At 29.9% G+C, this 14,813-nt stretch overlaps 1 protein-coding gene across 1 annotated transcript; it reads right to left on the bottom strand.

The window, feature by feature from the left end:
• Positions 1 to 8,933: 8,933 nt before the first annotated feature.
• On the bottom strand, positions 8,934 to 11,209 carry LOC107638175 (glucan endo-1,3-beta-D-glucosidase-like). The gene has a single exon (XM_016341344.3). The coding sequence runs from the start codon at positions 11,207 to 11,209 to the stop codon at positions 9,143 to 9,145; it is 2,067 nt and encodes a 688-aa protein (XP_016196830.1). The 3' UTR covers positions 8,934 to 9,142.
• Between the last annotated feature and the right edge of the window lie 3,604 nt (positions 11,210 to 14,813).

The following is a 14,813-nucleotide window of genomic DNA, read 5'->3' as shown; positions in this document are numbered from 1 at the left end:
TTTTTTTATATTAATAACATGAATGATAATTTAAAAAAATAGATGGAATTAATTAATTGTGTAAAATATTTTACACTATTAATATAATAAAATTAAACTCATACTTAGAAAAATAGCTACTTAAATAAATTTATTTTTATATAAAAATAATAATTAATAATTATTAGATAATAAATTAATTAAATATATTAATTTTTTTAATAAGTTTCAAAATATAATCTCCGGAAAAGACAATTTTGTATTCGCCATTCGCCAATACTCACATATATAGCAAATATATACCTAGCATACACAGTGATAGGTTGTTTCACTTGTTTGATGATAAAACTATTAAAAATGTTATTGTATACCAAAATCAGTTATTAAAATTAGCTAAAATGTGGTGACATGTGAATGGAGGAGGAGATAGTAATATGTATGAAGAACACTTTGTAAAAGAGAACAAGTTAATTGGGGTTTTATGGTCTAATAAGAGAGACCATGGATTATGGTTTGCTCCTCTTGTGTGGAAAGAGTTTAGGCTTGGGATTGAGATTTTGTCATTGGTATCCGAATTCTTATTTTCTAACAACAGTTTTGTGAAGGTGGTTGTGAAATGGACGATGCCTGCTTTGGATAGAGATGGTGTTGAAGGTATTAGAATATCATAATTAGGAAATAAAATCAGAAAAATATCAAAGAGGATTAGAAAAAAATCAATGTAATTTATTATGATATTATTCCATAACGAGTGTACGCTTAGCGTACTCTTGATCTATATATTGGTAAGAACCTTGTAATCACAGATGAGAAATATGAATAATAAAAATATTACTTTTCTAAAAAAAATGTTACCATGGTACAAAAAGTTTAGGAAGAAACGAAAAATTATTTAAAAAAGTATTATTTTTATTATTCATATTTCTCATATGTGATTACAAAGTTCTTACCAAATATATAGATTAAGAGTACGCTAAGAGTACCCAGACAGTAGCAATTAGTTTCTTGAGTTGCTTCATGATTCGACATCAGTATGATTGTTCATTCCAATAGAATTCTTGATTCCTTCCAAATTGAAAAGAATTTGACCGAGAATGACCTCTACTCGAACCCAGGCTCGTTAACCATCGGATTCTTCTCGGGAACAACCTCATCCCACAGAATATAGCTAAGAACACAAATAGATCTATAAATATGCTTGAAAATACGATCAATCGTCTCAAAGTCTTCATTGGAGTCCACCTTTTCCTTTTTCTCTTCCTTTGATATGAAACCGATGGTTGACTCCATGACAATAATAAATTTTCGAGCAATTTTGTTGTTGATATTTTCTATCAATGTAGTCAAATTCGTCATGACCTTGGTCATAGTAGCGTGTTCGTCGTTAATTTTGGACAACAGGAAGAGGTATTGAGTTAGAACCTTTGAGAGCTTACCTGCGGCGCCAATGGCTCTTATGCGGATCCTCGCAAAAGACGCCGAATTCAAAAGTTATGCTACTTTTATTGCTGTTTTTCAAAAATTGATCAATAGTCATCTTCTTATAAGCAACCAAAGCAGAAGAAGAATGTCCTTCTTCAATGGCTACTCTGTCAAAAATTTCGCTGAGCATTCCTTCGCTTAATTCAAGGGTCCATTTGAGAATCATTGATCGGACATTAGCACTTTCTTCTTGGTGTTTATTAGAATATCATAATTAGGAAACAAAATCAGGAAAATATCAAAAAAATTAGAAAAAAATCAATGTAATTTATTAGGATATTATTACATAACGAGTGTACTCTTAGCGTACTCTTGATCTATATATTGGTAAGAACCTTGTAATTACAGAAATATGAATAATAAAAATAATACTTTTCTAAATAATTTTTCGTTTAGAAACTCTTTGTACCATGGTAACATGGTATCAGAGCAGAGTTAGGTTCTAGGGATTCAAAATTCTGACGAATTCACATTACAAATTGCACATATGCCATGCAATAGTTTTGGCATGCGATCGTCACAAACCAATTCTGACAATTTGTCAATTGGTTTCAAACTAAACGGATATAATTATCCATTATGGGCAACTCTGATGGGAAAAGAAATTGGTGGAAGAAGAAAGAAGAAACACACTAAAGAAAACTGCATTAAGACTGTGGGTTAACCAGATTTGTGGAAAAACAATCCTAAGTCATCAAGAAATCAGAGTAAGGGAGCCGCCACTGTGAGCATCCGAGAGGTCACCGGTGGCGAGGCCAGAAGAGAGGAAACAAGTCACGATGGCAAGGCGGCAGCAGCAGTAAGGGCAAGGACTACCGAACTCCTTGGCTGCTCAGCCCAGACCGCGACTCAATACAAAGGGGAGACCCAAAATCAGAATCCAATTAAAAAGATAAATGAATGGATTTTCGATTGTGGGGCTACCGATACTATGACTCATGACCTTCATGATCTTAACAGCTTGACTATACCCTCAAAAGCCCATATTGAAACAGCTAGTGGAGAATTAATTGATGTTAAATGAGGAGGCTCCATTACTATTTCAGAAAAATTGAAATTAAAAAATTGTCTCTATGTCCCTGCACTATCATCAAAATTATTGTGTGTTAGGCAAGTAACAAAGGAACTAAATTGTGTAGTATTCATGTACTCTACCTTTTGTCTTTTACAAGACATTCTTACGAAGGAGATCATTGGGCGTGGTACTGAGCGAGAAGGCCTTTACTACGTTGATGAAGTAGCACACCAGGGTCATGTCATGCTTACGGAACGGTTACAAGGCAACTTTGGTTATGGCACAGGCGTCTCGGACATCCTTCATTTGGGTACCTCAAATTACTATTTCCTAGTCTTTTTACAAGTAGTACTGAACCCCTCAAATGTGAAACTTGTATTCGTGCAAAAAATCACAGTTTCTTTTCCTCCAACCAACATTATAGTCAATTCCAATTTTCTCTAATACACTCTGATGTGTGGGGTCCAGCTCCTATTTCCCATAATAATTTTTAATATTTTGTGTTATTTGTGGATGATTTTTCTTGCATGACTTGGGTATATTTTTTAAAACACAAATTTGAAGTACCTGATAAGTTCTTTGCTTTCTACCAAATGATTCAAACTCAATTCAACAAAAAATCCAAGTACTTTGCTCAGATAATGGTGGGGAATTTATAAAACAATCAATGCGCAATTTTTTTATGAAAAATGGTCTTATCCATCAAATCTCCTGCCCAAATACACCCAACAAAATGGTGTGGCTGAGCGACAAAATCGTAAGTTACTTGAGATGACTCGAGCCATGCTTTTTGATGCACAAGCTCCAAAAAAAATTTTGGCCTGAAGCTATAGCGACTTCTGCCTACTTACTAAATCGCCTACCTACCCAAGTTCTCCACCACAAAACACTCTTGCAAGTCTTGGCTACTCAGACCACAATCCCGCCTATTCTAACCTTACCACCTCGAGTATTTGGATGTTCCGTCTTTGTCCATATTCCCAAAGTCAATAGAACCAAACTTGATCCTTGTGCAGATAAATGTGTTTTCGTTGGGTATGCTACACACTAAAAGGGGTATAGGTGCTACAATTCAATCACTCGTCGTATTCATGTGACCATGGATTGTGATTTTTTAGAATCCGAATTTTACTTCAGCCGCCAACATGGCATTCAGGGGGAGAACAATAATGAACCACCAAGTTGGCTAAATAATCTTTGTTGCCCAGAAACTGTTTAAACAGAGCAAGTAGATGGAGCCACCGAGCATACTTCACTCAACGTAGAAAACAACTCGGTACATACAACCAGTGAGAGTCCTCTTGAGAATGTCAGACAAAAGGTAAGTAATTGTCAACCTGATAATTTACTCCCTGTTTTTAATGAGGCCACTAACAATAACAGTATAGTACTGGAACATGAAGAACCAGAGCCCAATACCTTTACTCTTCCTCCAAGAAGAAACAGAGGGATGCCTCCTGATCGGTACTCACCAGAACATGTTCCTCGTAACTCAAGATATCCGATAAGAGTGGCTAGAGAAGGAATAGCAGATGTTGAAAAGGCTTTTTCCACCAGACTCTTAACAGAAGACATTCCAAGAACTGTCCGAAAAGCTAATGAGAAAGCTAAATGGCGAAAAGCCATGAATACAGAAATGGAAGCTCTAGAGAAGAACGGAACTTGGGAGAAGTGTATCCTACCGACAGGAAAAAATCCAGTCGGGTGCAAATGGGTTTTCACCATTAAACACAAGGCAGATGGTACTATTGAACGGTACAAGGCAAGGTTGGTGGCCAAAGGTTATACACAGACCTATGGTATCGACTACACTGATACTTTTTCACCGGTTGCAAAGATTAATACTATCAGGGTGTTGTTTTCAATAGCAGCAAATGAAGATTGGCTACTCCATCAATTTGACGTCAAGAATGCTTTCTTGCATGGAGAGTTGAAAGAAGAAGTGTACATAGATGCTCCTCCAGGTTTCTCAACGGGATTTAGAAAACATGAAGTTTGCCGGTTAAAGAAGGCTCTTTATGGGCTTAAACAATCTTCACGTGCCTGGTTTAGAAGATTTACAGTTGCCATAAAAAGGTATGGGTACAAGCAAAGCAACTCTGATCATACCATTTTTTTGAAAAAACGAGGAGATTTAATCACTTGCCTAATAATCTATGTGGATGATATGATCATAACGAGAAGTGATGCTGAAGAAATTGCAAATTTAAGAAGGAACCTATTTACAGACTTCGAAATGAAGGATTTGGGAGGACTAAAATATTTCTTAGGAATAAAGGTTCAACGATCTAGCAAAGGAATCTTTATCTCCCAAAGAAAGTACATTTTGGACCTTCTGGCAGAAACAGGAATGGTGGATTGCAAATCAATAGATACGCCCATGCAAGTTAATCACAAGTTGAAGATAGTAAAAGGTGCCACCCTAGCAGATAAGGAAAGGTACCAACGACTAGTTGGAAAACTAATTTACTTATCACATACTCGGCCTGACATAGCTTATGCTGTGGGAATAGTAAGTCAGTTTATGCATAAGCTACAAGAAGATCATATGGAAGCTGCCATGAAGATAGTTCGATATTTGAAGGGAGCTCCATGAAGTAGAATCATTTTCAAAAGGAATGGTCATTTGAAGGTTGAGGCATACACTGACGCAGATTGGGCGGGCAACCCAAATGATAGAAGATCAACAGCTGGTTACTTTACACTTGTTGGAGGCAACCTGGTAACTTGAAAAAGTAAGAAGAAGAAAGTTGTAGCTCTTTCAAGCGCAGAGGCAGAATTTCGAGGGATCGTTAAAGGCATAACTGAAGTATTATGAATAAGACAATTAATGACTGAGATTGGGTTTCCACCACAATTGCCAAGTCAGTTGAAATGTGACAATAAAGCCGCAATCAGCATTTCAGAAAATCTGATGATAGAACAAAACATGTTGAGGTGGATCAATACTTTATCAAAGAAAAAATTGAGAATGACATTATTGAGCTCCCCTTTGTGAGATCAGAAGATCAGTTGGCTGACATTCTAACTAAAACAGTTTTAAGACAAGCCCTTGCTAAAGTTCTAACCAAGCTGAGTATTAGAATATCATAATTAGGAAACAAAATCAGGAAAATATCAAAGAGGATTAGAAAAAAATCAATGTAATTTATTAGGATATTATTCCATAACGAGTGTACTCTTGATCTATATATTGGTAAGAACCTTGTAATCACAGGTGAGAAATATGAATAATAAAAATAATACTAATATAGATCAAGAGTACACTCGTTATGGATAATATCCTAATAAATTACATTGATTTTTTTCTAATCCTCTTTGATATTTTCTTGATTTTGTTTCCTAATTATGATATTCTAATAGTGTTGTCTTGGTGAAAACTTAAGATCTATGAATTTACGAACCATACTAAAATTCTCGCGGGGAGATGGACCTCAGCAAATACGGGAGGACCTTCCCCCCAAGGATCGACCTGGATTCCAGCGTCCACCGTACAATATTGGAGAAAAAGGCCTTCTGGATCAGGTTGCAGTTTTCTGACGGTTCTTCAATGATTTCCTCAATATCGAAAAGTTCCTTGAAAATTTCTCTTTTTTCCCTTTCTGCTTCTTCAGTTTCTCCTGTTTGGTTGAAAGGTATCGGTGCCAAATTGAACAGAGAAGAAGAATGGTAGTGGAGAGAAGAGAAAAAAAGAGATTTCACTAATAGCTGCGTAACTAATTGTAACTAATCTAATTGAGAGAGATTGTAACTAACTCTCTGCTGACTCAGCTACAAGCTTAACTAATTCAGTTCAGCTTAATCGTTACTCTATCAGTGATATGGTATACTGGTACTTCAACTTTGCGCTTTTTCTTTCTCTCTTTCTTTCTTTCTTCCTTTGGGTAGTTATAGTATCGCGTTTAAACCATTATATTCGTACACGTAAGATAACTCACGTGTCAGAATGGGACGCTATTAGGTGCGGAGTTTAAAACTCCATGGTAAAAAGAAAGAGTAAAGTTTTCAATTAAAATTTTAAAAGTTCTTAAATAAGAAGAGAGAGAAAAAAATTATTAATTTTTATTTTATTTTGGGCTAAATTCAATAGTGTTTTAATATTAGATCATTAAAATTTATTTTACGTTCTTTTTGTCTCAAATCTATTTTTTAAGTTAGAATTAATTTTTTTATTTAAAATTATAGTGAGTTAAAATTAAAAACTGTAGCAATAAAAAATATTTTTATAATTTTTTATTTAAAATTTGTTTGGATTAGAATTTTTTGGTTTTATTATTTTCATTTTGGACTATTTTATTTTGAAATTGATATCAAACTATTATAATAAAAACAAAAATAAAAGGTAAAAAAAACTAATAAAATAAGAATATCTTTTTACAGTTAATTTTAAAATACTAAAATATAATTTAAAATTAAAATTATTTAATTTGAATTAAAAATATGATTTAATTTTAAAAAAATAACCTGTAATATTAGTTAATTTTTAAAATACAAAAATATTTTTTTTAAAATTAAATTTGTTTGTTTATTTTAAATATTAAAAATTTATATTTGAATTTAGAATGATAAAATTACTACTTTTGAGAATTAGTTTTAAAATATATATTTAAAGATTAATTAAAAATAAGCGTCTTTCTCTTTTTTGTTTTATTTTTTTAATTATTTGAACTAAAATACAAAAGTTGAATTTTTATTTTTATTTGTTTTGATTTTTTTTTATTTTATTTGAATATAAATATGGATATTTTTTATTGATATTTATGTTTTAAAGTTAATAAAAAATAAATAAATAATTAACTTAAAAGTAAAAAATATCAATAATATGTACTAGTAATAAATCAAATTAGACTTATTCAATTTACTACTGGTACAATATATATGGTAAATCAAATAAAATTACGCCAATATCTTAAACTGGATTAGATTATATGCATGTCTCATTTATAACTTTATATAAATCAAATCTAATTGATTCGATTTACGCTATTTACATATAAATAAAATCGATTTACATAGAATTGTAAACGAGATATACATATAACCTAATTTAGTTTAGGCTATCGTTGATACCAATATATTATTATATTAATTATAAATATTAACTCTCAACTAATATTTACATGTTTGCGTCATTATTTATTTAAGAGCTTTAGAATTAGGTAATTTAAATCAACTAGCTATAGAAAACAAAATTTTAATTTTAATTTAAAATATTTAAATATTGTATTAGTTACTTTTAAAAAGACAAAAATACATTCTATTAAGACTAGTGACGAATTTATAAGTTTGAACAACCAATTCAACAATAAATTATATAATAATTGGCTGAAATATTTAATGTCTAAAAATGATAGATTAAACCATAATAACTCCTTTAAGTTCATATCAAATTTCATCTCGAATTATATGTCGACTAAAAATAATTAAATTTATCGGCAGATCTAATCTAAATTATTATATCTTTACTAATTTTATTACTGTATCATGCTATTAGTGTTTTATTATGAACTATGGCTCAAATGACCGATACTCATAATTGCTTCGAGTAAACACTCAATTAAGTATCAGTCTATCATAATGTATATTATTGGCATTTATAATAGAAAAACCAAATGCGTTATGTAAAAAATATATTTTAATCTATTATACCATCGATTTTGTGATCGATTAGATATTTTCTAAGTAAAAATGAGTGATATTTAAATAAAATATTAGCAATCAATTTAACAATCAAGACAAAAAAAAAACTTTGGGATGATTAGAAAAATTTTAATAGCTAAACAAGTTATTAATGACAAATTTAGAGATTGACTGAGCAACCAACATAAAAGTTAAGGTAAAATTAAGCCACAATTTATGATGACTTATAATTATCTATATATTTTTTACTTGAATTCGATATTGTTTTTAATTATTTAGAATTAAGTGGTATGTTATAGATGGAATAAATGGTATGTTATTCGATATTACTTATAATATAGTTAATTTTTAAAATAAAAAAATAACATATAAAACAAGTATTATGAGATGAATTATAATATCAAATAAATAATTAAAATAAATAAAATTTAAATTTATTAATTAATTAGAATTTATAAACAAAATTAATAATTTTAATAATTTATATATTAATAGAACATGTAAATTGTACGTCATAAAAAAATCTCAATAATAATCATAATTGTCATTTTATTAAAAATATAAAAAAAAAGTTATAATTAATGTGTTTGTAATTTTACAAGAATGATACATTAATTGTTTAATAATTTTATCAATATGCATTAAAAGCTCCATTAAAAATGCTTATCGAAAATGAAAAATAGGAGAGCGTATGAAAATATTTGGTAAGTGGCTTGAGTCTTGATTTTGGAACTATAAAAAGATATAAATTGAAATAATATCTCTTAGCTCTTAAAATACAGTAGACAAATTGGCATCTTAATATTGATTTGGGCAGAATTTATGATGATAACAATAATAGCCCTTGTCATTAACAGAAAAGTAAAAAAATGATTTCACCCAAAAGTAAATATATTAATACCAATGGTAAATCCTAAATGAACAAGCCATAAGTTTAAAGAGTGGTAATTAAGTAAAGGACACAAGCAAAAACACAACTAATCTAATCTACCATAGCTTAATCTTATGTTAACATTGAAGTCATTGTCAATTCTCATGGCTCCCATGACCACAATTGAATTTCTCCTCATCATCTCTGCTGTGAATCCACCATAACAGATTACTCAATGAGTTGCCACAATCAAAACACTTCAAGCTTCTAATCTTCTTCAAAGCAATTTGATTGTCATAAATTCCTTCAAGTGCATAGACAAACCCCTTCCACCCATCTCCATCTCCATCTGCAGGACCATCTCCATATCCAGACTCTGTCCATTCCACAAGCTCCTTAACAAAATCAACATTGGAGAACAAACACTCAGAAATAGGCAACAAGGGTAAAACATGAAGTGCAATCTTACTCTCCTTACTAGTATAACAATACCGCATTTTCCTATTTCTCATGTTAACTGAATGATAACCAACTAACTTGTTTTCTGTAGTAAAATCTTCTTCATACATATTATCACCCTCTTTCACATGCCACCACATCTTAGCAGCATGAATTTCCAATGATGCAAGAGTTGATCCAATGGCAGAAAGATTGTTGTCACCATATACAACACCCATCAATGCCGCCGAATAGTAAGCATTTACTGCTTCACTGGTGCTGTCTTGTTCCCTTCCTTGATCAGGGAAAGTCTCTCCACCCCAAGAATGCAATGTGTATAGATCAAAACACCTTAGACGCGTATAATTCTTTGAGTTCAAATCATGTTCTCCACCTAAGTTCATGAAATCTGCCATAATAGAATAGGCATGAGGCTTATACTTCATACCCCATGATGGATCAATCTTTGCAAGCACTGCAATTCCATAGAGAAAGTATCCTAAATGATAATGGTGGCAACCATATTTATGATAGTCAAAATCTTGATATGAACGTTCTTTGGTAACAATTCCACCCCAATTTGCATCATATAGAAATCCATTGTCATCAAAAGTCCCATCCAACCATGGCTGAATTGTTTCATGCAAGAACTTCTTCACGGATGGGATCACTTCAAGAAAACCAATCTCCTCGGCTATCAAAGCCAACCTTGCTGCCCTTGCAATAAATTTCCCATAATAGTAAGCTGAAATTGTTGTTATCTCAGAAGAACAAAGAGCAGCAACATCTTTGGAAAGAGCTGATTTGATTTCATCAAAAGATTCTTCTTTGACACCTCTAGTAGAATACCAATTCATAGGAACATGATCTGCTTTCAGCAACCATGAATCTCCAACAACACCAACAAGGTCCCCATCAATGCTCCTATACTTAAAATCTTGAAGAACAGTAACATTGCCCTCATCCTTGGATAAAAGTTGAAGATGGAGAGGGTGTGCTAACATTAACAAATCACCATTACCAAACCCTCTCTTCTCCCACTTATATTCAACACAATATGGCTTAGTAAACAAAGCATCACCAGATACAGGGTAACAAGTGCTGTACCTGTCAAGAACATCCTCAAGTTCTGAACTTGAATTTGGCAACAATGCTATCCTCCCTACCAGAGGAACCCCATGATCACGAGAAGTAAATTTTTTTGAGAAAGAGATCATAGTCTCATAGCTGTTACTAACCTTGATTGGTAAAGAAGCATACAAAAGCCATGCTTGACCATTGTCAAGCTTGAGGGCATACTTGGTGAGTGAGGAATTTGAAGTAAAGGAAGAGAATTTGTGAACAGTGGTTATTGAAAATAATGGTGTTTGATGAGAGACAGAGAAAGTAACATAAGGGCATCCCCTAACAAGAAAGAAACTAAGACTGGAAGAAGGAAAATCCAGAGTAACACTGAGACCAGTGAAGGAAGATATAACATGGTGGGATTCAGAACTTGTTGAGGAAGAAACAGTGAGATCAGGGTTGAAGTCTTGGTAAATGCAATTAGAATGAACAGAGAGAGAAGGGTAGCAGAGAGAAAGAGAGGAAGCTGAGGGTTTGATGAGGTATGGGTGAATGTACTCAGGGTTGTCGCCATTGCAGAGAAGGAAGTTTTGGAAGAAAGAGTTAGTTGGTAATGGAGATGAAAGAAGGTTCGCAGAAAAGAACTTAGAAGGGTGAAAGCAATCACGTTCATACATTGTTGTTGGGAACAAGAAAGGTTCATCTTTTGTTGAATCCATTTTTTTATTTTGATGAGTATGGAGGTTAAAGCTCTGGTTTTTATAGCTGAGAAACTAAGACGATGAAGACTGAGGATTTGAAGTGTAAACCCTTTAAACAAATCAATTATATATTCTATTATATTTAAATAAGATATTTTAGATTTATCACTAATTTTACAACTAGCAGATGTCACTTTTTCATTGTAATTACTAATTAGTATCAAATTTTTTCTTTTAAAATTAAGGAATTTTCCTCTTTTCCTTACTAAATTTACTACCAAAATAGGTCACATATCACTCTCTCATTATAATTGATATTAAATCTTTCTTTCTAAAACTAAAGAATTCTTCATTCCTTTTTACTAATTTTACAACTAAAATGTACCACATGTCACTTTCTCATTATAATTGAAATCAAATTTTTTTCCTCTAAAATTAAAGAGTTCTTTCTTCCTCCTTCTTTCTTTATCTATTTTTCTCATTCCTTCAACCACTCTATCTATTTTATATATAATTATCAATATCAATGACTGATTACTAATTTAACAATTAAAATGTGCAACATGACATTCTTTAATTGCATTAAAATTAAAATTAAAATATTAAATTTGAAATTGAAATATACCTATATTATGTATCATATATTACTATCTAATTTAGTAATCAAAGGTGTCACATGACACTCTCTTATTAAAATTGAGAAAAATGTTTTTTTTTAAATTAATAAACTCCCTTCCTAAATTCTCTCATCTATCTCTCTCCATTTTTCTATTTCTCTCTATTATTTTTATTCTATATAATTTATAATTTATATTTTATATTAGTAATATAATTTGACAAATCAAAATATATTATCCAATATTTTTTTACAATTAAAATAAATTTTTTTCTTCCAAAATTAACAAATTCTCCCGCTCACTCTCATTCTTCATCTTTATTTTTCTTTCTATTTTTCTCATTCTCTATTTTTTCTATCTTTCTGTTCTACATAAAATAAAATTAAAAAATAATATAATTCAAATAAAAATTATTATTATTATTATTATTATTATTATTATTATTATTATTATTATTATTATATAATTTTTTAATTTTTTGTTTAGTTTTAAATTTTTACCGCTTATCTTTTTAATTTATATTTTTATTTCTCTTCTTTCAAATATTTATTACATATAATTTGAAAAGAATACTAATATTATAATTAAAAGTTAGAATCAAGATTTAATTGTTTAAAAAAAATTAATTTTGAGTTAATTTTATAACTATCAATATAATTTTTTTTATACTAATATCTAATTATATTTTTATATACATAGAGAAAAAATATTATTTTTAAATAGCAAGTATAAAAATTAATTATTTCTATTTGTACAACAGACTTAACATTTATCTAATTAAAGGTAAAATTATACACATTAAATTATTTTAAATTTTAGATAACGAATATTAAAATTAATTATGAATAAAAAATTAAACTTTTTCATATAAAAATAATAACTAAAAATTTTATTATTTGATTTTTTATCTATAGATGTTTTGGTCTTCTTAGTTACAGACTTTTGTCAATCTACAACTTTTGTTATAAAAATAATTTAATTTTATAAATCTTTTGTATCATGTATAACTTATACTATCAGAATAAAGTGGACCATAATTTTGAAAAATTTATATTCCTATAATATTATGATAATTAATAATTAATGTGGATGGTTACGTGAATACGTGTGTGATGGGTGAAAGCTTAGTGATGAACGATTGAACGTGACAAGTTACTCCTTTATTCTTTGACGGGACGTTACCAATTAATCCTTTTTCGTATTGAAGAAGTTAGTATTTAATGGATTAGATAGGTTAAATTTGTTTTTTTTTTTTAAAGAGTACAATTAGTACTGCTACACAAAATTACGTTGTTTTTCTTTTTATAATGTGTTCTTCCTTTTTTTTTTTTTTTCTCTTTTTTTTTTATATTTTTTTCCCCTTTTCTTGACGTGTTTTATTTTTATTGTCGTTTTTTTATTACTATTATTGTTGTTATATTTTTTTTTTCTCTTCCTCTTTCTATTGATTTTACAAATTATATATATTTTTTATTTAATTTTGTCCTCCCAAAAAAAATTATGAGAATATAAAATAAGAAGATGAAGAAGTAACAGAAGATGAGAAGAAAGAAGATGAAGAGTTTTAAATTATGCCGAACTTATTAGCACATATACACAAAAAATTCTTAAATAATACACTCAAATATCTTTGTATTATACCTAAATACAGAAAAAAATGTTCTCTAATGCTGCATTTTTTCTTTTTTTTTTCTTATTTCTTTCTTTCTTTTAGTTAAATGAATGTAATTTAATCATCTTTCAAGTAATTTTACAACATTTTGTGTTTCTTTTTCTTCTTTGTTTTTTTTTTGCTTTTATTATTATTAAAAGAGTAAAACAAAAAAAAACTTGAGAAGGCAAAATAAAAAGGAAAAGATGAATTAAAAAAAAGAAGAAGATGGTGATGATGATGAAAAAAAGAAGACGAAGCAGTAGAAGATGATCAGGAGGAAGAGAAAGAGTTTGAATTATGCAGAACTTATCAGCACACATACACCGAAAATTCTTGAACAATACATTCAAATATCTTCGTGTTACACCTAAATTTGCTGCAAATACAGAAAAATATTTTATCTAATACTACATTTTTTCTTCTTTTTTTTCTTATTTCTTTCTTTCTTTTTGTTGAATGAATGTAAGTTCATTATTTTTCAAGTAATTTTATAGCATTATATGTTTCTTCTTCTTCTTTGTTTGACTTTTTTGTTTTTATTTTTGTTAAAAGAGTAAAACAAGAAAAGACTTGAGAAGGTAAAACGAAAAAAAAAGATGAATAAGAAAAAAATAATAAGATGGTAATGATGATGGAAAAAAAAAAAGAAGAAGAAGTAGCAGAAGATGAGAATGAGAAAAATGAAGAGTTTTGAATTATGCAGAACTTAGCAGTACACATACACCAAAAATTCTTAGACAATACACTCAGATATCTTCGTGTTGCACGCAAATATCTTCATTTTACACCCAAATTTGCTGCAAATACAGAAAAATGTTTCCTCTAATGCTGCATTTTTTTCTTTTTTTTTTAATTTCTTTCTTTCTTTCTTTTAGTTGAATGAATATAAGTTCATCCTCTTCCAAGTAATTTTGTAGCATTATGTGTTTCTTCTTTTTTTTTGTTTGATTTGTTTTGTTTTTATTCTTGTTAAGAGAGTAAAATAAGAAGAAACTTGAGAAGATAAAATAAGAAGAAAAAAAAAGATAAATAAAAAAAGAAGATGATAATGATGATGATGAAAAAGAAAAAGAAGAAGCAACAAAAGATGAGGACGAGGAAGAAAAAGAGTTTTGAATTATGTAGAACTTATCAACACACATACACCGAAAATTCTTAAATAACACACTCAAATATCTTCGTGTTACACTGAAATTTGCTGCAAATACAGAAAAAAATTTTTTAATGCAAAACTTTTACATTACATTCAATTCAAATCAGCAACGATGAACAATAATTTTCACAAACAAAAACAACATTATTCACCTATAGAATCATAAACTAATAACGAAAACATTGACTAGAATCGAAC

This window comes from Arachis ipaensis, chromosome B4, assembly GCF_059453495.1.
Source record: "Arachis ipaensis isolate K30076 ecotype BB chromosome B4, ASM5945349v1, whole genome shotgun sequence".
Lineage (NCBI taxonomy): Eukaryota > Viridiplantae > Streptophyta > Magnoliopsida > Fabales > Fabaceae > Arachis > Arachis ipaensis.
The sequence above is the reverse complement of the archived record's forward strand: the minus strand, read 5'-3'. Positions and strand labels throughout refer to the sequence as shown.

Bases quoted from the DNA above. Each gene is read 5' to 3' on its own strand.
- LOC107638175 (XM_016341344.3), bottom strand. From the start codon at position 11,209: ATGGATTCAACAAAAGATGAACCTTTCTTGTTCCCAACAACAATGTAT.